Source organism: Delphinapterus leucas, chromosome 7 (assembly GCF_059928025.1).
Source record: "Delphinapterus leucas isolate spDelLeu-1000000601 "Yukka" chromosome 7, BTC_Dleu_Yukka2, whole genome shotgun sequence".
In the NCBI taxonomy this organism is placed as follows: Eukaryota; Metazoa; Chordata; class Mammalia; order Artiodactyla; family Monodontidae; genus Delphinapterus; species Delphinapterus leucas.
Window position 1 is genome coordinate 76,949,256 of NC_143135.1, and position 22,748 is coordinate 76,972,003.

The following is a 22,748-nucleotide window of genomic DNA, read 5'->3' on the forward strand; positions in this document are numbered from 1 at the left end:
TCAGTATAATTTTAAATTTTATTCCATTAAAGCATACACATTTTTGGCTAGATTTATTACCGATGTCTTAAGTATTGTTTTTTCAGTGAATAGTAATTTTTGTAATTTATAACAGCCCATTGCTAGTATAAATGAATGTAGTTGATTTCATATGTTGATCTTAGAACAATGTGTTAAACTGTCTTATTATTTGTAATATGTGTCTGCAGAATTTGCGGGCTTTACTATGCAGACAATCTTATGCTAATAATGGCAGGGGTTTTTTGTTGTTGTTATTTCAGCTTTATTGTGGTATAACTGACATATAAAATTATAAGATATTTAAAGTGTATACCATGATGATTTGATATACATATGTATTGTGAAGGGATTCCCCTCATCTAGTTAATTAACATATCCATCACCTCACATATTTACATATTTATCTTTACTGTTTTTTGATGAGAATATTTAAATTCTATTCTTAGCAAATTTCAATTATACAATACAATGTTATCAACTATAGTCACCATGTTACAGTGGACTCTCAGACTCAGACTTTTTTCATCTTATAGCTGAAAGTTTGTACCCTTTTTCCAACCTCTCCCTATTTCCCCACCCCCTATCCTCTGGCAAGCACTTTTCTACTCTGTTTCTATAATTTTGATTTTTTTTTTAGAGTCCACATATAAGTGATACCAGTACAATATTTGTCTTTCCCTGGCTTATTTTACTTAGCATAGTGCCCTCAAGGTCCATCCTCTTGTTGCAAATGACAGGATTTCTTTCTTTCTCTTGTTAAATAATATTCCATTAAACATATACACCACATCTTCATTATCCATTCATTCATTGATGAACACGTAGGTTGATTTGGCTGTTATAAATAATGCTACAATACTTATACAATAATGGCAGTTTTATTTTTTCCTTTATAAACCTATCATTTTTATTTCTCTTTTCTTCTGTGCTTATTAAGGTTCCAGGACACAGTATAGAAGCAGTGATGTGGTTATCAATGTCTTGCTCTTGAATTTTAAAAGAAATGTGTCAGAATATTTTCATGTAAATGTGGGGATATTCCTATTTTATTGAGCTTTACTGTGAATTAATACTGAAATTCATCAAATGCTTTTTCACTTATCATTGAGATGATCATATATCTTAACTTTTCTCCTTCAATTTATTGATCTGATGAATTAAATAGATTATTTACTTAGAATTAAACCACTGGGTTTGGTTTACAATATTTTGTTTAGAAAGTTTTACATTTATGCTGATGAATAAAATTGTCATAACTTTCTTTCCTTATACTCGTTTTGGACTGTGCATCATGGTTACAGTGGTTTCCCTATAAGAGTTTGTGTGAGATTGAAGTGATCTATCCTTAGGAAATTTGTTTTATTTATAAAACTCTCTGAGCGTGTCTTTTATGAGAAGATTTTTATATAATCTTCTTGAGTCAATTTTGATATGCTCTACTATTCTAAAAATTGAACATTGTGCCTTAATTTTCAAATTGTTGGCATAAATTTGGCCTATTATCATTCCTTTTCAACCTCTGATAACTGTTATTATGTTCTATCATTCCATATTATCACTTTTTTCAATCTTTCAGGTACCTGTGAATATATCTATTTTTCATGCTTAATACTGTTTATCTGTGAATTCTCTTTTCTGGATAAGTCTCACCAGCCTTTTCTACTTTCTTAGTTTTTGAAAATAATAAACTTCTGGATTTGTTGATCTCCACTATTTTATTGTTTTTTTAATTTTATTCCATGTCCTTATTTTTCAGGTATCTCTCATATTTAAATGAAAAATAACTAGATTAATTTTAGTCATTAGCTAAGTGTTCAATTTATGAAAAGAGAGAGCACAGAAGAGAATAAACACAAAAATGATAACATTATCAAAATAAAAATTTTTGCTAGCTTTTTGTTTCCTCTAATTTAAACATTTAAGGTTAAGCACCAATCCTACTGCCACTATTACAATTTTCTATTTTCATTGTAGTTTATTTCAAAGTATTTTAAAATTTCTATTTCTTCTTTGCTCCATGAAATGTGCGTGTATGAGTGTGTGTGTGTATATCTATATCTATCTCTCTATATATATATATATATTTATATATATACATTTTTAAGTTGATGGGAACAGTTTATTTTTGTTACTCATCTCTAATTCAAATGTATCATGATCAGATAGTCCTTCTATGAGATATATATTCTTTAGTAACATTTATATGTGTTAGATCATAAAGTTATCTCAACAAATTTTAATGTTTCACATGTGCTTGAGAAATAGTGGATATTATTTAAAGAGCCAGGTTCCATATATGTCCAATAAATAATATTTGATAATTTTACTTTCAAGTTTTCCTTATTTAAATGTTTTTATTTGCTCAACCTATCAAAAATTGAGATTTCTCACTAAGACAGATTTGTCAGTGTTGTTCTTACAGTTCCTTTGATTTTCACTTTTATATTTTTAAGACTATATTATGATGGGATGCAAATTTTTTTTTTTTTTTGGCGGTACGCGGGCCTCTCACTGTTGTGGCCTCTCCCATTGCGGAGCACAGGCTCCGGATGCGCAGGCTCAGCGGCCATGGCTCATGGGCCCAGCCACTCCGCGGCATGTGGGATCTTCCCGGACCGGGGCACGAACCCGTGTCCCCTGCATCGGCAGGCGGACTCCCAACCACTGCGCCACGAGGGAAGCCCGGGTATGCAAATTTTTAACTTCAATACCCGCAAGATGAATTATACCTTTTATTATTTTGTTGTTGCCTCTATTTCCCTACTAATGATTTTTGTTTTAAAACATTTGTTTCGTTTGATGTTATTATACCTACCAATATTTCTCTTTGTGTTTGCCAGATACATCTTTGTTCCTGTCTTGATTCCCAGTCTTCCATGTCCTTATTTTTCAGGTATGTCTCATATTTAAATGAAAAATAACTAGGTTAAGAAAAATCTATTCTCTAAATCTTTGGGAATTTTTCCTGGTGAATTTATTCAGTTTATATTTATTATCTTAACTGATACATATGAACCTGTTTCTACCATCTTACTTTTGCTTTGAATTTATCCTATTTTTCTTTTCTAGGTGGCTTTTTTCTTGTTTTGTTTCTTTTTTCCAGTTCTCTGTCCATTCATTTTCCTCTTTCTTTTTCTTTTCCCTCTCCGATTTGTACAGTTATATACTCTATTTTTATTATTGTATGGACTTACTTTGAAATTTTACAATGTAGTTAATTTAAGCCCCACCCCTTCCCAAGCAACATAAGGACTCTAGAATTTTTTAAGTCTGAAAATTCCCTCCCAGTTTACATGAAACTGTTCAGTACTTTAATTCTGTCCTTTTTTTAAAACACAAATTAGACATAACTATATTATAGGAGAATGATTATTTAATGTTATCTACGTGTTTATCAATTTCATTGCTCTCATTCCTTTAATATCACAGACCATCCTCCTAGGATAAGTTTCCATCTTTCTGAAGTACGGTATATCCTTTACAAGTTATTTTCATGTAAGTGTGTTGGTAATAAATTCTTCTTATATTTTTTCCCTGAAAATGTCTTTATTTCAAACTCTTTCTTGAAAGGGGCTGTTCCTGGGTACAAAATATTAATATGATTTTGGATATATCATTCTCTTATCTTCTGCTTTCCATTCTTACTGTTGAGATGTTTGCTGGAAGAAAATTCTCTTTCTTTGGTACATAATCTGTATTTTTCTCTCTGGCTGCTTATAAGATCTTTTTAAATAAAATTTTTATAATGTAGCTGAAGTTCCTTGTATCTAGGTGTGAATTTCTTTTTATTTATCTTATTTCATATGTGTAGTGGCTCCTTTCTCTGTAGCTTCATATCTTTCATCAATTCTGAAAAAAACTTAGCCATTATTTTCCTAATTGTTCCTTAACTACATTCCCTTTCTTCTTTGCTTATGGTTCTTTGAATATATGTAAACTGGTCTCTCCAATTCTAGCCTCTATATCTCTTAACCTCTCTCATATTTTACCTTTCTTATCTTTCTGTATTACATTCTGAGAAACTTTTTAATATCTATCTCCCAAATTATAAATTCTCTTGCTAGCTGCACTTAATCTTCCATGAATAACTGGTCCATTGATACTTTTATTTCAATAGTTGTTTTTTTTTTTCCTGATAGCTGTATTGTTGTCTTGTCATTTTTTTCAATACGCTTGCTCAGAGAAATACAAATATCATATGATATCACTTATATGTGGAATCTAAAAAAAGGTTATAAATGAACTTATCTACAAAACAGAGTTACAGATACAGAAAATAAACTTATGGTTACCACGGGGAAAAGGGGGAGGGATAAACTGGAAGTTTGGGATTGACCAATACACACTATTATATATAAAATAGATTATTAATAAGGACCTACTATATAGCACAGGGAACTCTACTGAATACTCTTTAATGGGCTATATGGGAAAAGAATCTTAAAAAAGTCAATATATGTATGCATATAACAGATTCACTTTTCTGTACACCTACTTCAAACTAACACAACATTGTAAATCAACTATATCTCAATAAATTTTTTTTAGAAATATGCTTGCTCATTTTTGATAGTTTTCTTGTGCTTGTTCTCTTTTGGGATTCCATCTTTATGTCTTTATACAGTTCAAACAAAGTAATTTTATGTTCTTAACTTTAATCCTTATATTGAAGTCCTTAAGGGTTTTATATATTGCTTGTTATTTCTGTTGACTCCCACTCAGGATGGCTGTTTTCTTGTGTATCTAAGGTAAATTAAATATATACTCACAATTAAAGATTACCAATTTGTAGAGAACCCAGAGGACCAGGATTAATTGAGGATTACCAGGTCCAAGGCAGAGTCTCCTAACCACGATGCTGACATTATCACCTTATTTATGGAATTCCACCTTTCAAGAGAGTTCACTGCTACTCTGATAGAAGCCTATGACTTGTGCATGTTCGTGTTTGCATACAGGGGTTGGGTTAAGATTTCCCTTGCTTCCTACAAGCACAGAAATATAAATTATATTTTATGCAGAATCTAGTTGTTTTGAAACAGGATGACCATCAAGATTATCTATTCCACTGGAGGCAGAATTTCAAGAAAGTTTTACAAAATCTCATAATATTCAGAAAAAGAAATCCAGTTAAGTGATAATAAGCTTCTTCAATAGCAAAATTTTCACCCTTTTGGAAAATTTTACCCCATAAAATCTTGGATGATTTAAAAAGGACAAACTTCCTCTATATTTTCTGAAAATACAGATAATTCAAATCAGAAAGAAGGTCAACATTAAGATAAAAATAAAATTCAAATAAATTACTTTCTCCTCTAATTTAAATATAAAATTATTGCATCATGTTTTGATTTAAGAAACAAACTGGAAAGGTAGTTTTTCTCATAAAACAACATGTTACTCTCCTGACATCTTATCAAGCATATCTCCTATCTCATCACTTATGCTCCTAAAATATATCAAGAATAGCATCTTGTGTATAGCAGGTATTTGATGAGAATTTGCTGAATTAAAATATACTATTTTTCAATTTATCTGATAATAACTAATCATTGGATCTTAGGTAGAAAAATGAATTTCTTTTTTTTTTTTTGGGGGGGGTACGCGGGCCTCTCACTGCCTTGGCCTCTCCCGTTGTGGAGCACAGGCTCCTGACGCGCAGGCCCAGCAGCCACGGCTCACGGGCCCAGCCGCTCCGCGGCCTGCGGGATCCTCCCAGACCGGGGCATAGAACCCGCGTCCCCTGCATCAGCAGGTGGACCCTCAACCACTGCGCCACCAGAGAAGCCGGAAAAATGATTTTCAATCTCACATTTTTGCATGGATGAATACACTGTAATGGTTTTCTTGATTGAAATTAGGTTTAGTTCCTAACTCTGGTTTTCATAGTGAATCTAAAGTAGCTGAAACAATAAGTTTCTAAACCTGACTACATATTAGAATCAACTAGGGAAATTTTTTAAAAAATATTATTCCTAGGCTATAACCCCCAGAAATACTGATTTATTTGAACTCTCGTAATTATTAGGGAATCTATATTTTTAAAAATTATCCAGGTAATTCTAATATATAGCCAGATTCTCAACCCACTGATAAAAACATTTTTTAATCCCCATCATCTGGTGTACATGTTTAGACAAGAGGCTGCTGATTTTTTCTGTGTTTACATCAGTCGATGTGCAACACTATTCCTTTAGTAATATCTCACTGCAATTTTCTAGTGAGGGTATATCAAATTCTTGCATGTAAGAAAGTGAGGATAATGCCTAAGTCTGAGCATAAGGTGGATTGCAATACAATTTGAGAATAATTGATCTAATTTCTAGAAGACAGATTACCATGAAAATCAACTAAATGTGTAAGTTTTGCCCTGCACAATGTGATCCAAATCAAAGTTACAATATCATTAACATGTAATTTAAAAATCATTTTTACTTAACCATTCTTTTCTCACTTTCTCGATTTTAAGTTGGATTATTTCATATAAGTATTTAAGACTTCTCGGGATGTAATGAGCTTTGGTCACAGGAAGTTCAGTTTTCACAAACTTTTTCAACTTAATTTAAATAAAAAGACAAGAACCTTTCCTGTTGCCATTTTAGTAAAAACAAAAAAGACTAATCTCCATGAGTGTTCTATCAACACAATATAAAAAAATAAACGGTTTATATTTATATTTTCTTGTTTGCAGGATTATTTAAAAATATTTGACAAGCACAATTTTAGGGATCAAGCAGATATATCACAAAGCTCTTAGAATTCATTAAATGACCTAAGCTGCAAGAATACAAAACTCCAATACTGTAGTATTTCTGAAAAGGCTAAGATGAAAAAGTGGTACCCTAAAGGCAGTCTCACAAAACTGTATGAAGCCCAAAGAGAAAAGAATTTTAGAGATAAGGCCAATCTACTGGCCTTCCACTTTGTATAAGGAAGACATTGTATTCATCCAGCAAACATTTATTGAGTCCCTACCAAGTGCTAGTTTACAGACTGTATCCCCGCCCTCAAGGAGCTGCCATTCCAGTGATGGGAAGAAGTTCAGACAGTGAGGGTCAAATGCAAACAAACAAAACAGTCAAATAGGAGTTTAAGTACAGGCTCAGGTTTTTGAAAGCCATAAATTCTTAGACAATTCTTAACCTTTCTGAACTCGCTTCCTCAGTTACAAGTAGAAACAATATTACCCATCACACAAGTTTGCTGTGATGATCAAATAAGCTAATATAAATAAGGCAAAAGACTGGCATAGTCTTATCTGTGTTTTAAAGTCGGAGAATAAAGTTCAAATTCTGGACAGATAATAAAGTGTATTGTCTGCCTTGTAATCTTTCATATCTCACCTCCTCTTTCATTTACCCTGACTCTAGCACACCAAACACCAAATTTCATTGATTCTAGGATACATAATTCTCCCACTTTAACTTCTCTGGAATAGAACATGTCTTTTCAGTGCTGCCAGTTGGTGTCAGTCATTATCATGACAGTTTACCTTTAGCAGTGCATGTACAAGCATTAAAAGCAATGGCTCCAAAGTTTCAGAATGGATGACAGTGGCTTGAAAATAAATCCTGGAAACAGTAGCTAAGGATTCCTTTCAAGCCTAAGAAACGAATACATGTGTGTATGTGCATATGTGTATTGGGGAGAGTGGATCATACATGGGGAACGATGGCGAATCAGATTTGTTCAGCAACATTCAGGAACTGCTAAGTCAAAAGAGTCTAGCTCTATATAATTGCAAAGTCAGTTTAACTGCCTAGCACCGAAAGCTTTTGGCCTATCATGGTTCTTTGGATTCTTTAAAGAAATGCTGCATCACCAATGTCTTCTTGGCACAAAGGACAAGACCGTGTGGAGAAACATAGATGTTAAATATTTTGAGTTGAAAATGACTCAGGAAAGTTCATCTCTGAATATGAAGAAGCTTTAGGAATACCTTAACTAAATTTATTTTGTTTAGCCTTTTTTTTCCATATGTGTGTAAGAGTTATATATGACCCAAACCTACACCTAATTAAGTATAAAGATCTATTTCAATAGTTATAATATAAAAATCTAAGGTATAATATACTTGATACAGCACTTTTTTTCTTGTTTTTCAAAGGCATATAAAACATCAGGACAGGTTAAAATTGATACAACCTTGGACTCTATGAAATACAGTAACAGTGGTTCCCAAATACAGTGCTAAGCACATCAAAGGAGCTAAACAAATATTTGTTGAAAGAAATTAATGCTTTCTTCAAGATGAAATACAGTGTCTGGCCCTGAATGCCCCTCCAAGAAAAGGGGTCCTGCAGAAAACATTTTACTGGGGAGAAGAGAAGATTCTTACAGTGCCCAGGAATCAGCTTTTCATAGCAACTACTGCCACCTTTCAACCTATTCAATGCAAAATTCTGTTTCAGAGAGTTTAACATAGTAATAATAAAATAAGTTTTATCTCTAACAGTTTAAACTGCCTAAAAGAATCTTTAAAAGAGTTTTAGAAATCATGTCATTGCCAAATCCTATTATAATTCTCAAGATAATCTTGTTAGTAATTCCCATGAAGAGAACTCTTCCCAGTTTTGTGCAAGGGTTTTGTGCTGACCCATACATGTCAGGCAAAATGTTCTTTGTGCTGCAACCAGAGTTTCTGTAACTGAAACGTGAAATCTGCCTTGAAAAGGCAATCAATCTTAACATAACTATCCATGCTGTAATTGATTTCTAGCAATATATACTTTCAGATATGTAAAATGCTTTACAAATTATGCAAATCCTGCAATGAAATCCAGTTTCACACTACCATTTGAGTCACGTCAGTTTTTCTAATACAACCTGTTTCATAGCAAAGAAGCAATTTCATCCACATGATAGAAATCAAGAGTAAAAGAAAACTTCCTCTTTTGTAATCTTAAGAGTCATGATCAGCTTGTGGACCATTGCTAAAATTAGTACGTACTTTACAGATTACTTAGTTTTGATGCATTCACAGTCTTCCTTTGGTGACAAAGATTGACAGTTTTTCAAAACCTAGTTTCACTGTGTGTCTAGATAAGTGATAGAATCTTTCTTTCTTTCCTTTCTTTCTTCTCATTTCTGTCAACTACTGGCTGTGTAATCCCTGGCAAATCACTTAACCTCTCTTTGCTGTGGTATATTTTTACTTTTTTCTTTCTTATCATTAAAACATCAGTAAAACAGAGATTTGCTGGAAGTATTAAATGAGGTACATATAAAGCACTTAGAGGGCCTAGCACATAGAAATCCCTAATAAATCTAGTTGTTATTTTTATTATTATGTGACAAAATCATATAAGGTCAACAAAGATGAATGAATAAACAGATTAATGAATTAGTGGAATATAAAGCTTGATCTTCACGGATGACTAAGATTTCAATAGAAAGAAGAGGTAGAAGTGAAACACACATATTACTGCTATTATAACCTTTCTTCCTGTCTTCTTCCCTCACCAGAGAATAACTTAGATAAAAGGAGCACAGCTCAGGAATCTTGGTGCCGTAGATCAGAGCCAACCTGTGGCTTCTCAAGTACCTATGAAAAGATAGAGGAGAAGGAAGTGAGTGTGCTCTCCAAGAGGACACCCACCACGTATCCAGCTGTGCCGGGCACAGGCATGATTATATGGGATGCCTGGAGATTAGGGGACTCTGTGCAACCTGCCAGCCCTTCTGTTTATGCGTTCCAGCCTGAGTTACCTAAAATGTATTGGTTTTTGTCCACTTGACAACAACTTTCCAGCTGTGTAACTTTCTAAATATTGCTCAATGTTTCTAAACTTCAGCATGGTCATTTATAAAACAGACATTAAAAATATCCAAGTGGCTGCTCCGAAGAGCAAATTACATTTGTATGACAACTAGAAGAGGACCTGCTACAGAGTAGGTATTCAAAAAATGTTAGTCCCCCAAAATATACACAGATACTTTAGATTAGTCCTCTACAGAAACAGCAACTCGCACTGACCTGTAAATAACTCTAGTCAGTACCCCTGCTCCTCTTTGTTCTGGCTGAGTTACCTGAATTAGGGTGAGAATAGTTAGACTGCAACTAACGTGTTGTTTGCGTATTTGTGACATTCATTTCTATATGCTGCTCCAAAAGGACATTCTATAAGAAATGTGATTCAATCCATTCCAATATCTTAAGGGTCTTAAACAGCATACCAAGTTTTAGATGCCAAAGTTTAATTGAAATTTGAGATAGAGATGAGGACTTCATGTCCTGAAAGCCAGCAGAAGCTTCCTAAACAAAGAGCAATCACAAATGGTAATTTTATCCAACTGGTTCCAATTACATTCAGCATTTTTTATGAAAGAGGGAGAAAAACAAGAATGGACTCAAGAAAATGTTTTCCTTTTATGATTTACTCTCTAAGAGGCAAAGATGAATTGCCTTATGAAGTCAACTTACCTCTTGTAACTCAAGGAACATAACTGTCTAGAGAAAAAAAGTTATGCAATGTCTTCCTAGAGGTAAACAAACATTATGTTACAGAATAAATGTGGGCATTTCAGCACATCTGGAAATAACTCCACAACCTACGGTGTTGGACCCCTAAAAAAGATGTTTCGTGATAATAAATTGTTATCAGCAGATGTTGATTACTTCAAGCCAGGGGAAGTTTAGAAACAAAATAGATGGTTTCTGTCACGCAGAACACAGAACTTCAAAGTGGTCAATTAAAAGACAGATCAGCTAGGTGGTTTGTGACCACCTAGAGGGGTGCGATAGGGAGGGTGGGAGGGAGGGAGACACAAGAGGGAAGAGATATGGGAACATATGTATATGTATAACTGAGTCACTTTGCTGTAAAGCAGAAACTAACACACCATTGTACAGCAGTTATACTCCAATAAAGATGTTAAGAAAAAAATAGATGAATGGATAAAGAATATGTGGTATATATTAAAAAAAAAAGAGACACACCATTAATCCAAATGGCAGCTGGAGGAGTTGTTGATTCCTAAATGAAGAAGGGAAAGCAGATCCAAAGGTGATTTTTACACTTGTTTTTCCCCGGCTAGCACAGCAGCTTCCAAACTGCATACCCTTAACCAAGGTCCAAGTCTTTGCTTTATGGTTATAGATGCTATTTCTTTCAAAGGACATAATAGATACTAGGATTCCCTCTGAATTCTAAACCACTACATATGTTTGTGATATCATAAGAAATCATGATATCACACATACTCTATTTGATTGATTTTATTTTTCATTTGATAAATGTGTTCTTATAAGGAAATGAGTCCTTGATTTTACTTGGAAATCCCTTATACTGCTGCTGAGTGGCTGTGTTCTAAGGTAACTGCCCCTATGGGTCAGAGAGTGAAGCCATACCTGTGTGAGTAGGTGGTAGGATCTCTGATTAAAAGAGTAGACATACCTAATGTCAATGATCCAGGAAAGAAGGAGGTCCTAGGAAAAGAAATGGAGTTTGAGAAGCATATCTTACACTGGATAAAGGGAGGAGGGTGGTATTCTTTTGTCCATCTGGGCTAAGACTGACTTTTTTTAAGATTTTTATTGGAGTATAGTTGATTTATAATGTTGTGCTAGTTTCAGGTGTACAGCAAGGTGAATCAGTTATACATATACATATATCTACTCTTCTTCTTTAAGATTCTTTTCCCATGTAGGCCATTAGAGAGTATTGAGTAGAGTTCCCTGTGCTACACAGCAGATTATTATTAGTTATCTATTTTATATATAGTAGTGTGTATATGTCAGTCCCAATCTCCCAATTTATGGAACACTGACTATTAAGGGCTAGATTGTCTGTGGATGGTCTGAGGAGGGGAGGGAAGAATACTTTCTGCCAGTTGGATAAAACTTGGGGTTAGGCAGGGGTCAGTCCTTAGGAGACTCCACAAATGAGCTGAAAGACAGTTATAGCCAGCCAGGAGTTTTTCTCTGTATGTTAGTTATCTTTGGTTATTCCTAAGCATTTGACAAGTACTGATAAAGTTACAGCCTCATCTCAGGTGAGCAGAAGGAACTTGAAGGGGAGAGTCTGGGGCTAGAGCTAAAAGGCGAGCAGCATAGTAATGGCATAGTAATTAGTGACAGATCCCCCAGAAGAAGGTGAATCTAAGTGGACAGGCAGCTGGAATATAAGATCTGGGTATCTCCTTCTATGTGGACATTCACTCTTCTGTCTTGCTTAAAGGACTCAGATGCTATTTTATGAAAAGAGCTGGCATCACGTTATTCCTTATTAGAATAAATACTGATGAGAGGATAATGTCTTTGTTGAGGAATAAATTACTTTACACCTTCTCTTTGCTAGATTCTATGCTAAGAGTAGAGAAATGAAGGACTAGAGGCATACAGTCTGGTAGAAAGAGATTTGTGAGCAAAAAGTAAAACGGATGTTTGAATAGACATATTTATCAGACATAGGGAGGCAAAAATAATGGAGGGATAACAAGCACATAAAAATGTAATGTGATTCATAGGCTTGAGTCCATACTCTAACTTCAATCCTAAACTTTTTCAAGGGATTCATGTACTCTATCAGCAGTTAATGTCAGAAAACATTTTCTATCCTGAAGTCTGAATTTTTCATTCCCTTTTAATACATAAACAAATTCAAGCATATTTTATTTTGCCTGGAGAAAAGAAGGCTATGTTGGGGGAATCTATTTATCTGTGGTCTCTGATCTTAGGTTACCTCTCTTAAATCAAGAGTTCAAAGTCTGGGTCCTAGAGCTCATAGATGGGTTTCATCCAAAACCATCCTGAGGTCAATAAAAATTTAAAAAGATCCATGACCCATTAAAACATATTTTTAAAAGGTCACTTTTGTTTCATAATATGAATTAAAGTATACAATTAAGAATCTCTTTGGGTTTCTCCTGAGACCATGATTTAATGACCCTTGGAATCCCTTTTTGTCCATATCCATGTTTAAAGAGATCCTACCAGCAATGGAGCACTGACTTTGTATTAAAAACTACATTAATAACTAGAGAGTAAACAATGCTTCATGTAAAAGAAAAACCATAGTTCTTATAAGCGACACATTGCATAACCTGGGTATCAAAATACACTATGAGTATATTTTCTTATTTTGAATTTTAAAACTTACTCATTTGAATCTCTTATATTTTGGTTCATTTTTATATTTCTTATCTTTAGTGTTCTTCAATTTCAATATAATACATTTAAATGGGTTTATTTTTCTGTATCACACTAGTATTCTTGTACTTCATAAACATGAGAATGAATCACTTCTGGAAAATTATCATCCATTATCTATTCAAATGTTGCCTCTCCTTCATTCTCTCTATTTTCTCCTTCTGGAACTCCTACCTTCGTGTTTCTTAACTCAATAATGTTTATATTTTCCATTTATTTATGTCTCTGCATTCTAGGTATTATCATCGATTATACCATGGCTAATCTGCATTTTTAACCTTTCCATTGAGTTTTCATTTCAAAATTATATTTTTCACTTACAGGTTTTCTATTTGTTTTTTAAAAATAAGTCATTCTTTGTTAGGGTTTAACTTCTTTATATACTGTCAACATTTTATACATACCCATTTTATATATTCTCTTTCATGTTGCTATATGATCTCAAGTTATTAAGGATTCAATACTGCTGTTATGTCTCATGTTAACTCTCCCTCATGGACTGTACTGTCTGCTAACTTTTGTTCTTAGTTGATTGTTTCCTTGTGTGTTTCGTTATGTATTATAGTGAGCATATCTTTAGCAGAGATTGCTGTTTTCCTGAAAATCCTTGGCAGTCTAGATAGTTGGTACTACACTTTCAGAATGCCTTTCTGTTTTACTCTTCTAGGAGCCTCAGGAGTATTTTTCAACTTGAAGATTTCTAGGTCAGTTAGGTAGTGTAAAAAACAAAAGCAAAAATAGAGTCACATGATGTTCAGGCCCAAAGAATGAAATTCTTAGGGGAAGGTTCCTTTTCCTCTTACTAACAAAGTTTTTTGTTCTCACTCCGTGCTGATGGCATATTATGCTAGCCTAACTTTTCACTAAAATAAGGGTCCTGGTTTTATGCAGCGGACAGGGATGTCTCAGTTCCAACTCTCTGCCTCATCTGGAACCAAGGCCTTAGCTTTTCTCCATCTCACATGGACATTAGACTCCAACCTCCTGGTCACCCAGATCCATAATCACTGGGGTAACCACAGCATCGGTTCTCAGGATATACTCTGGCTTTTAACTTCTTTGCTTTTGGCAAATGGTAATCCCTTTTATTTTTTGCAAAATTGGGTACCACGTTAAAATCATTTAGATTATTTTATCCAGTACTGCTAGGTGTTTGTAACCGTAATTTTTTTTTAGAATATCTCAGTCTATTGTTTTGCCAGAGCTTTAGTTTACAGTTTGTTTCATTATTCATAATTAGTCTTTTCCAAGCAGAAATTTCAGTTGGACTATTTCAGATCTTGAGAACTTAGAAACACTTAACATTTTTTATGTCCAGAATTCTTCTCCATGTTCAGAAGGGATGGACTAGAGACATTTTTAAGTTCTAAATGAAGGAACTCTCTAACTCCTGGGATCCTCCTAGGACATGGACATTTCTTGCTAACCATCATTACAAACTGATCAAAATATATTGTATTAATTGATTTCCAATTAGAAGTTGAAAAAAGGGAGAATCTGAATCTTTTTCTTCTAAGCACCACTTCAAAATGTTACTTCTTACACTTAAGTTCTGAGAATATTTAATTGCTCTCAAACAAGATAATTTGCCACAATTTTCAGTAGTAAAAGCCTCATAAATATATATATAAATCATTCTACATAAGTGAACTATGACAATATTTTAGCAAGAGTCATAGAACTTATCCCACAGAATTGACAATTTGCAAAAATCTGTTATCTTACAAGGGAAAAAATCTCAGTGATTTGAGATAATGGCAGTACCCATATCTAAAGTATACTAGTGATTGCCACTTTCACAAATATTATGCCTCTCACTCTAGGAAAATATACAAACAATTGTTTAAATTACAAGTCAAAAGCATATAGAAGCTCTTATTTGTACTCTCTAACAGAGGGAAATAATTTTTTTTTTTTTTTTTTTTTTGCGGTACGCGGGCCTCTCACTGATGTGGCCTTTCCCGTTGCGGAGCACAGGCTCCGGACGCGCAGGCCTAGTGGCCATGGCTCATGGGCCTACCCGGACCGGGGCATGAACCCGTGTCCCCTGCATTGGTAGGCAGACTTTCAACCACAGCACCGCCAGGGAAGCCCGGGAGGGAAATAATTTTCTTTCATTCTTTCTCATACATCACAGGTGTGAAGTACTATTGTTTACTGGTTAAAATTTTTCAGTTACTTGATTATTTAACTGGAAAAAATAAAAACCTTGCCGGAGTAAATAGTGATGAAAAGTAACTAAGAACCTTTTGGAAATAATAGACTTGGACAAGACCAAAGTCTTACTTGGAAACATGGCTCACTCTTAAATTTACTATCATACCTCTGACATGACAGGGGGTGCTCAATAAGAATTGAAGCACATTAAAATATTTCTGTTCATCTCTCTACTGCCAAGGCCTATCCATTAAGAGTGATCTAGGATTCCTGAACGAAGGGAGAAAAATACTTATTCTCTAAATAGTAGATGATGTAAAAACTAGATAAATCAATAAGGCAGTAAACCACATTTGAAGAAAGCATTGGGGAAACTTTTCAGGACAACTTGCAATTATTGTTTTATTTAGTCTGTCTCACTACTAACATATAGCCACAAGTGTTTAAAATCAAATTATTTTCCCCACACAGTAACAAGTGACTATAGAATGATTAGGTGATAAAGAGAAAAAAAAAAAGATTTTGTCTATGGAACAGTCTAATTTTTAAAAAGCAATATAGCTTTTATAAGTTGCTTAACTTACCCACAGGAAACATTACCAAACATAACCCTCAGGCTTAAGGGTAGATCTTAAGTCTAAGTCAATGAAAAAGTCCATCTATGTTTCAAACATACCCTTCAAGCAAATTTGAAAGTAGCTGTGTTCAGAATATCCAGAATTTATTTATTTATTTTTAATTTTTCTTGGCATATATCTCCTCACTACTCAAAGTATGCTCCACAGACCAGCAGCTGCTACATCTTCTCAGAGATTGTTAGAAAGGCAGAAATTTGGGCTGCACCTAGACCCTACTGAATCAGAATCTGCACTTTAACAAGTTCCATAAGTAATTCATATGCCATTAAAATTTGAGAAGTTCTGTAATAAAAGACACAGAAATATTTTCTAATTTAACGTCAAGTACAAGATTTCTTTTGAGGGTGATGTTCTGGAATAACATAGTGGTGATGGTTTCCCCAACTCTGTGCATATACTAAACACCACTGAACTGTACAACTTAAATAGATATATTTTATGAAATGTGAAATATATCTTAATTTTTTTAAAAAGAAAAAAGTAAGTAACAGTAAATGCTTTCAAACCATACAGCACGTAGATGAATGGAACCAGTTCCAATTTTTTTTTCTTTTATCTAGGGGAAAAATTAGATGCACCATTTCCCGGGGCTCAGTTCTTATTGGGAAAGGGATCTACAGCAAGCCTTGACTCTGGGCAGCCCTGACCAATGATCTGAAGGTGCACCCATCCATCCTGCCCCCCATCCCCCGAGAGTGACACACACACACACACACACACACACACACACACACATACACACCTCTACAGCTGCTAACAGAACTGCTACTGAGAACTGCTTTCCTCGGGAAACCGCATGCGGATGGATGTGACATGTCAAGAAACCGTACTGCCCAATCAACTAAAGGAGCAAAGAGGCAGACACGCTATCTGCCAGCTGCACTTGTGGTCCCAGGCGTGTGGGGGAGGGGAGACTTCCTCATTCCGTCCTCTGCTTGCCCCTGCCACCCATCCCCCGCCAAAAAAGAAACTCCAGATTCTTAAATAATATCTCGTAGTCACTCAGGGTCCACAGCAGACGACCTTCTTCAGCTTCTACAATTATCAATTTCCGGCCCGCACCTGTAACAGGCTCGCCTCCCCCGTACGCCCTTGGTAAAAGCTTCGCGCTATGGGTGTGAAAGCCTAGAGGTTCTATTTCTCCTATTTAACCCGGAGAACCGGAGGCTGGGGAGAGGATGCCTGGGGTAAGTGCACCCCCTCCCACGCACCCCTTCGAACTTTGCTGCCGTCTGGTAGCTGAGGACCTGTGCGCTCCCCCTTAAGGGCTACGGCGGGGAGTGTTTAGAGGGCGGGCGCGCGGGTTCTCGAGTTCCCCCGGCAGAAGCGCCGAGCTGCGCCCAGGACCGATAGTTCTGGTCATCCCTCCCACAGATGCTAAGAGTCACTGCGGACGCAAATTTGAATCAGTCCCCCGCCCAGACCATGCCTTTGGCGCAGCGACACAGGGTCTCTTTGAGGGCGCCCGATTACTTGGGACTAAAGAAACCGACATACACCTATCACCTGTAGTGGCGTCGGTACCCCACGGTCTCACTCTCTCGGGCAAACCTACCCATGCGTGCTCGCCCGGAGCAAACCTTAGATCCGCGCGCGCCCTCCTCTCACTCGGGTCTCAGCCCGGCTCGTGTGGCCCTGGGAAGGCAGACGCGTGCGGAGACGCGCGCGGAGCCCCGGGTCTTCTCCGGCGAGCGCACACTTCCCGCCTGCAGCGCCCCCGGCCTGCCCGCAGTGCCCGCACTCACAAGCAAGGGTAGTAGCCGTAGGGAGGCAGGGGGGGCTGCGGCCAGCCGTCGTCTCCCACCTCCGAGTCCATGAGCAGATAGTCTTGGCTCTCGTTGCGCCGCGCGCGGGCCCGGGTAGCCACCCCGGGAGAGCCTCCCCTCCCGGGCCCGAAAGCTGGGCTCTGGTTCATGGCGGGAACGCCCGACTGGCCGGGATCCAGCTCCTGGGGGAGGCGCCTCGGCAGTTCCAGCGGGGACCCGGTGCGGAGGGGTCCGCGTCACCTGCCGGACTGGCCCGCGGCAGACTGGTGCTTAGAGGGTGAGGGTGAGGCGAGGAGCGCAGACGCCCTGAGAGATGAGCTCCGCGAGCGGCTCACCCGCTGGCCCGGGGAGAAGTCACCACGCAGCGGGTCGCAAAGGGGACCTTTTCTGGGGTGCGTCCGGGGAGGCGGCCGGGGCTCCCGGACCGAGCGAGCGCAGGCGGGGCGGCGGGTAGCAGCGGAACCTGAGAGCTGAGAGCAAGGGAGACAGAGCTGAAGAGTTACTATGTCAACCGTGACTCTTCAGCCGTCGGCTCCCGCCTTCTTCCCCCGCATCCTCCGTCATGATTCCACCTTTAAAGGGATCGGAACGACGTTCCAGAAAGCAGCCAAAGCCTGTCGTGTAGCCACAACTTTCAGGACCAAGATGAACCTAAAGTAGGTGGAGCCACACATGCACTTTTTTTGTGTGGGGGGGGGCTAAGAGTTTGCTTATTTAGAAACCATACAAATTAAGAACTTTCTAGGAAGCTTCTCTTAAGTAAGACTCAAAGAACTCTTTTTTAAAAGAGACAGGAGGAGCCTCTCCTTTCTCCTGTCTGCCTTCATTTCTTAGGACATTTTCTCTCCCACTCCCAACCCCCGAAGTTATAACTCTTCACTTTAAAATGAACAACATTCTGTGTTCCCAATGCCAAATGTTCCCAGTTCCTGAGCAAATCAACAAAAATAGGCATTTTCCGATGATACCAATAGAGGCCACCAACCTGCTTACTTCAGAGAAAAACTTTCCTTCCATCATTGCAAATGCCAGAATTATCTCTCTGCCAGATGTTTCCCACATTTCCGAACTGTTTTTAATTTTAAGACATTTTTAAATTCAGATTTAATCTTCATACATGTGGAAAGTAAAAGAAACTCAACAAGGATGAATCACTATCTGTAGTAGTTCAAGTAGTTGTCATTTAGGAATCCATTCGTTCAACAAATATTTAATTGATCCCAATTGTGTGCCAAGCACCATTTTAGGATTCAGAGGCAAACTAGCCAGATAAGGTGCCTGTCTGCCTTCCTGGAAGAGAAGGAGACAGAGATTAAACGAGCAAACGAGAAAGTATCAGAGAAAAAGGCTACAATAAAAATAAGACAGGTTGATGTGATAGTAACTGGAGACTGACTACTTAAGATTATTAGGAGGTTAAAAGAGACCTTTCCAGGCAGGTGCTAGTTAAGTGGAGATGGACAGGGCAAGGAGCCAGACATGAAAAGATCAGAAACTGGTTGCAGTAGGATTGAAGAAAGCCAGACAGTCTGAAATTCTGTTGACAATGGTACTTTTGCTTCCCATAAATAGGTGGACAATAAAATGGATGTTGGAAGTGTGAAAGCAGTGAACTTGATGGAGGAGAAAAGAGGTCACAAATTTAGTGTTTTTGACTTTGCCAGTACACTAAGAACTAAAGCTCAGAGAGGACGGGAACTGTTGTATTCTGAGGGCCTGGGTCTGTATTTGTCACTGTTATGTGGAATGAGTGAACAGATGGATGGACGCAGTACAGAAAAAATAAGAAAACAGTCTTGGCCACTAAAAGAACATTTACCCTGAAAAACTAATCACCATCATTGTGAAGTACATTATTCCTGATTTAAGAATCTCCTTCTCGGGGCTTCCCTGGTGACGCAGTGGTTGAGAATCTACCTGCCAATATAGGGGACACGGGTTCGAGCCCTGGTCTGGGAAGATCCCACATGCCGCGGAGCAACTAAGCCCGTGAGCCACAACTACTGAGCCTGCGCTCTGGAGCCTGTGCCCCGCAATGGGAGAGGCCATGACAGTGAGAGGCCCGCACACCCCGATGAAGAGTGGCCCCAAGCCCTCCGCAACTGGAGAAAGCCCTCTCACAGAAACGAAGACCCAACACAGCCAAAAATAAATAAATAAATTTATTTTTTAAAAAAAGTCTCCTTTTATTTCCCATCATGTGGAGTCATGGTTTAAAATTCTTACTTTTGCCTAATAATTATACATAGTGAAATTTGTCTGTGGCAGTTGCCATCTGTAAGAACTCAGTAGCTTTGATGCTTGAATGAGTTAGTTAATAAATGTTTAATTTAAATAGTGCCAAAGTAATCTGTTTGGGAACATCAAGTATAGTAAACAATTTAGTGGGGAAGGTAATATTCAAATGTTTTTTGACATTTCAAATTCTATGAGTTAAAGAAAAGTTAGAAAAGACCAGTGGTGTTAGTTGAAGTGTTTCATGAAGTGTTTCATTTCAAAAACTGAAGTTTTTCATTCTCAGGTAGCAACCTTCACACTGAAAAAATTATTACAGTAAATTTATAATGTGATATCAATTTATCACTTTGCAAGATAAGACATGCTTTTCTCTGTTTCTTAAATATAGTTAGTACAGGACCAATAAATCCTAGGGACATTTTCCCAGGAGGGAGAAAGTGGTGTACAAAGGATTAGAGGATTCTGAAAGAGTTTAATGATATGAGGAAGTGGAAACAGCATTAGATTGGAAGGCTGAAAGCCTTGTTCTAACCGTTCCCCTAACTGAAGCTGTATGATTTGAGAGAGGACATCTAATCTCTCTATGCCTCCTTTACTGATCAGTAAGCAGATATATAATTACTAAGTACTCCTCAATCTCTAATTTTCTGTATTTTATGCTTATCTATGAAGTTTTATCTCTTCAATTATGTTAAAAAAAAAGTGAAACAAAGACAACCCAGACAGTTAATATATTTTTTAATCAAGTGAGGCATTGCTGAGTAGATCTGGAGTAATGAAGAAAATTGGTGAATGAAGTTAAAAAATAGTTGGATGAGTAAAGAAAGTATAGTTTTCACAAGCTAAAAAAATTGCCATGCAATTTTATGTTATGTTTATGTAGTATGTTTATGGTATTAAAAAAAAAAACACCAAGTTGTAGGTCCAAGATATGGAGATGAAGGTAGGCTGTGTGTCTCTATGCGGAAAGGGAGGGATGCCATTAAGAGATGACTTTTACCTCATTATACATACCTGCAGTTTGTTTGATTGATGGATTTTGATATAACACAGTATTTTGAAAGTCAAGAAAAAGAATTGCCCTCTAGAAGTTCTCAGGCTAAGAGCCCAAAGGGAAAGAAAATGATATTGCTACTGGCAGCAGGGACAAAAGGTTGAGAAAACATTATTAGTTGCCTAATGACTCAAGAAGAAGGTGTTACATTGAAGACTTTGGGCAGCTGCAGTTTATGAGGTGCTATTGTTGATGGGAAGCCACTGACACAACAGCTTTTCTTGGAAATGCAGTTTGGGGTTAGTTGGCCAACAGCTACAAACAGCAGTTTAGTCAGAAAATCGTGTGGATAATTCAAAGCATGGAGACCCAGAGCCCTGAATTCTAATGCATGTAGAATCCACAGGGAAAAAAACAAAAACACCCTAGAAGCTTCAGAAGGCTTGATCTTCTAGAAATAAATGACCTCGGTAAATTCTGGCCTGAGTGAAATAGTTGCAGGTGATATCAGATCTTTGAACCTCAATTGCTTAATTTTTAAAGTAAAGGGGTTTTAATAATTACATTTAAACCTCTACTGCAGATATTAAAATTTTACTATGTTAAATATTAGAAACAGTAAAATTAAATTAGCAACCTATTTTAATATTTTGTTTGATCTGAGCTTAACATAACTATCCAAAATTCTAACATTATCGTATGGGTATTTTTTAAGCACTTGTGATTACCATGGTCTCAGAACAAATCATGTTCAACTGAATTAATCTCTCTTTTAATAGAATTATTAGAATACTTTCAGTAAACTATTGGCCAAGGGAATCGTATAATATATTTGTCAGCAAGATTGAAAAATATGGGCTGAGTAATGATTTGTAAGTAGTCAGAAGACTGTTAAGAAGACTGCTGATCTATGGATTAGTGTCACCCAGGCCTAGTAGATGGAGACATATCAAAAATGGATGTAATTACTTTATAAGTAGTTAGTTTCCTATCACTCAACACATTCAAATGCAGCCTAGACCTCAGTTTTTTACATATGCTATAAAAATAAATGAATGTATTTGTGGCAAATTAAATGACCTCTAAGATCCTTTAAGAAAAAGGCTGAAATTCAAAAACTTATTATCATCTCAGTGGATCCAAAATGCACAATTGATAAAACTCAATATCTTTTCCTGATTTATTATTTTTTTCAAAAAAGCTTAGTAAAAAGGCATGTCTTTAACATGGTGATGAAGATCTATTTCAGATAAAACCAACATGGAGAAATACCAGAGATGCTTTCATCAATGTAAGGAATAAGATAAAGATGTTACAATCATTACTAATAATTATTAGCTAAGGACTTCTATAATAAGCTAAATAAAACATGATAAATAAGAGGGAAAAGTTTGAAAAAGAACATAAAGCTATTAGTTTACAGGTGATATAATTGCCTACTGTAAAAATTTCAAGATTTTTAGCTGAAAATTATTAGAACTGCAGAGTAAGAAATGTGTTTGGAACATTGTTGTATTACAAAGGCAAGCATAGAAATTTCAGTAGTTTTTCCTATCTACTAGCAATAGCCAAGGATCAAGCATCAAGGATTTGCTCCTTGATGTTAAGACTGAGATTTATAGGCCTTTGGGGCTCAAATAATTTCACAGTTTTATAGTTTACTCTTTGGGGATGAAAACCAACAGCCTCTTCAACCTTACAGGTCTCTGCATTTCAGGACTCTGTATTCTCTTTCAATTTTGCTTGCAAACTTTCCAATACTATTTAGAGATCATCTCTTTCTT

The 22,748-nt window shown here is 36.6% G+C and overlaps 1 protein-coding gene and 1 long non-coding RNA gene across 5 annotated transcripts in view; one reads left to right on the plus strand and one right to left on the minus strand.

Annotated features, from left to right (window-relative positions):
• Positions 1–18,331, minus strand: part of TRPC6 (transient receptor potential cation channel subfamily C member 6) — a 117,291-nt gene extending 98,960 nt beyond the window's left edge. For 2 of the 4 annotated variants that reach the window (XM_022562056.3, XM_022562055.3), the window contains exon 1: positions 17,712–18,331. In XM_022562056.3, coding sequence (XP_022417764.1) covers positions 17,712–17,881 — 170 coding nt within the window. In that variant the 5' untranslated portion in view covers positions 17,882–18,331. The remainder of the gene's footprint in view (positions 1–17,711) is intronic. The other 2 variants (XM_022562054.3, XM_022562057.3) reach the window with 2 other exon arrangements.
• LOC111168368 (uncharacterized) lies at positions 16,913–20,077 on the plus strand. Its single transcript, XR_002643028.3, has 3 exons — positions 16,913–17,153; positions 18,258–18,388; positions 19,305–20,077. It is a non-coding gene; the product is annotated as an uncharacterized LOC111168368 (long non-coding RNA).
• Positions 20,078–22,748: the final 2,671 nt, after the last annotated feature.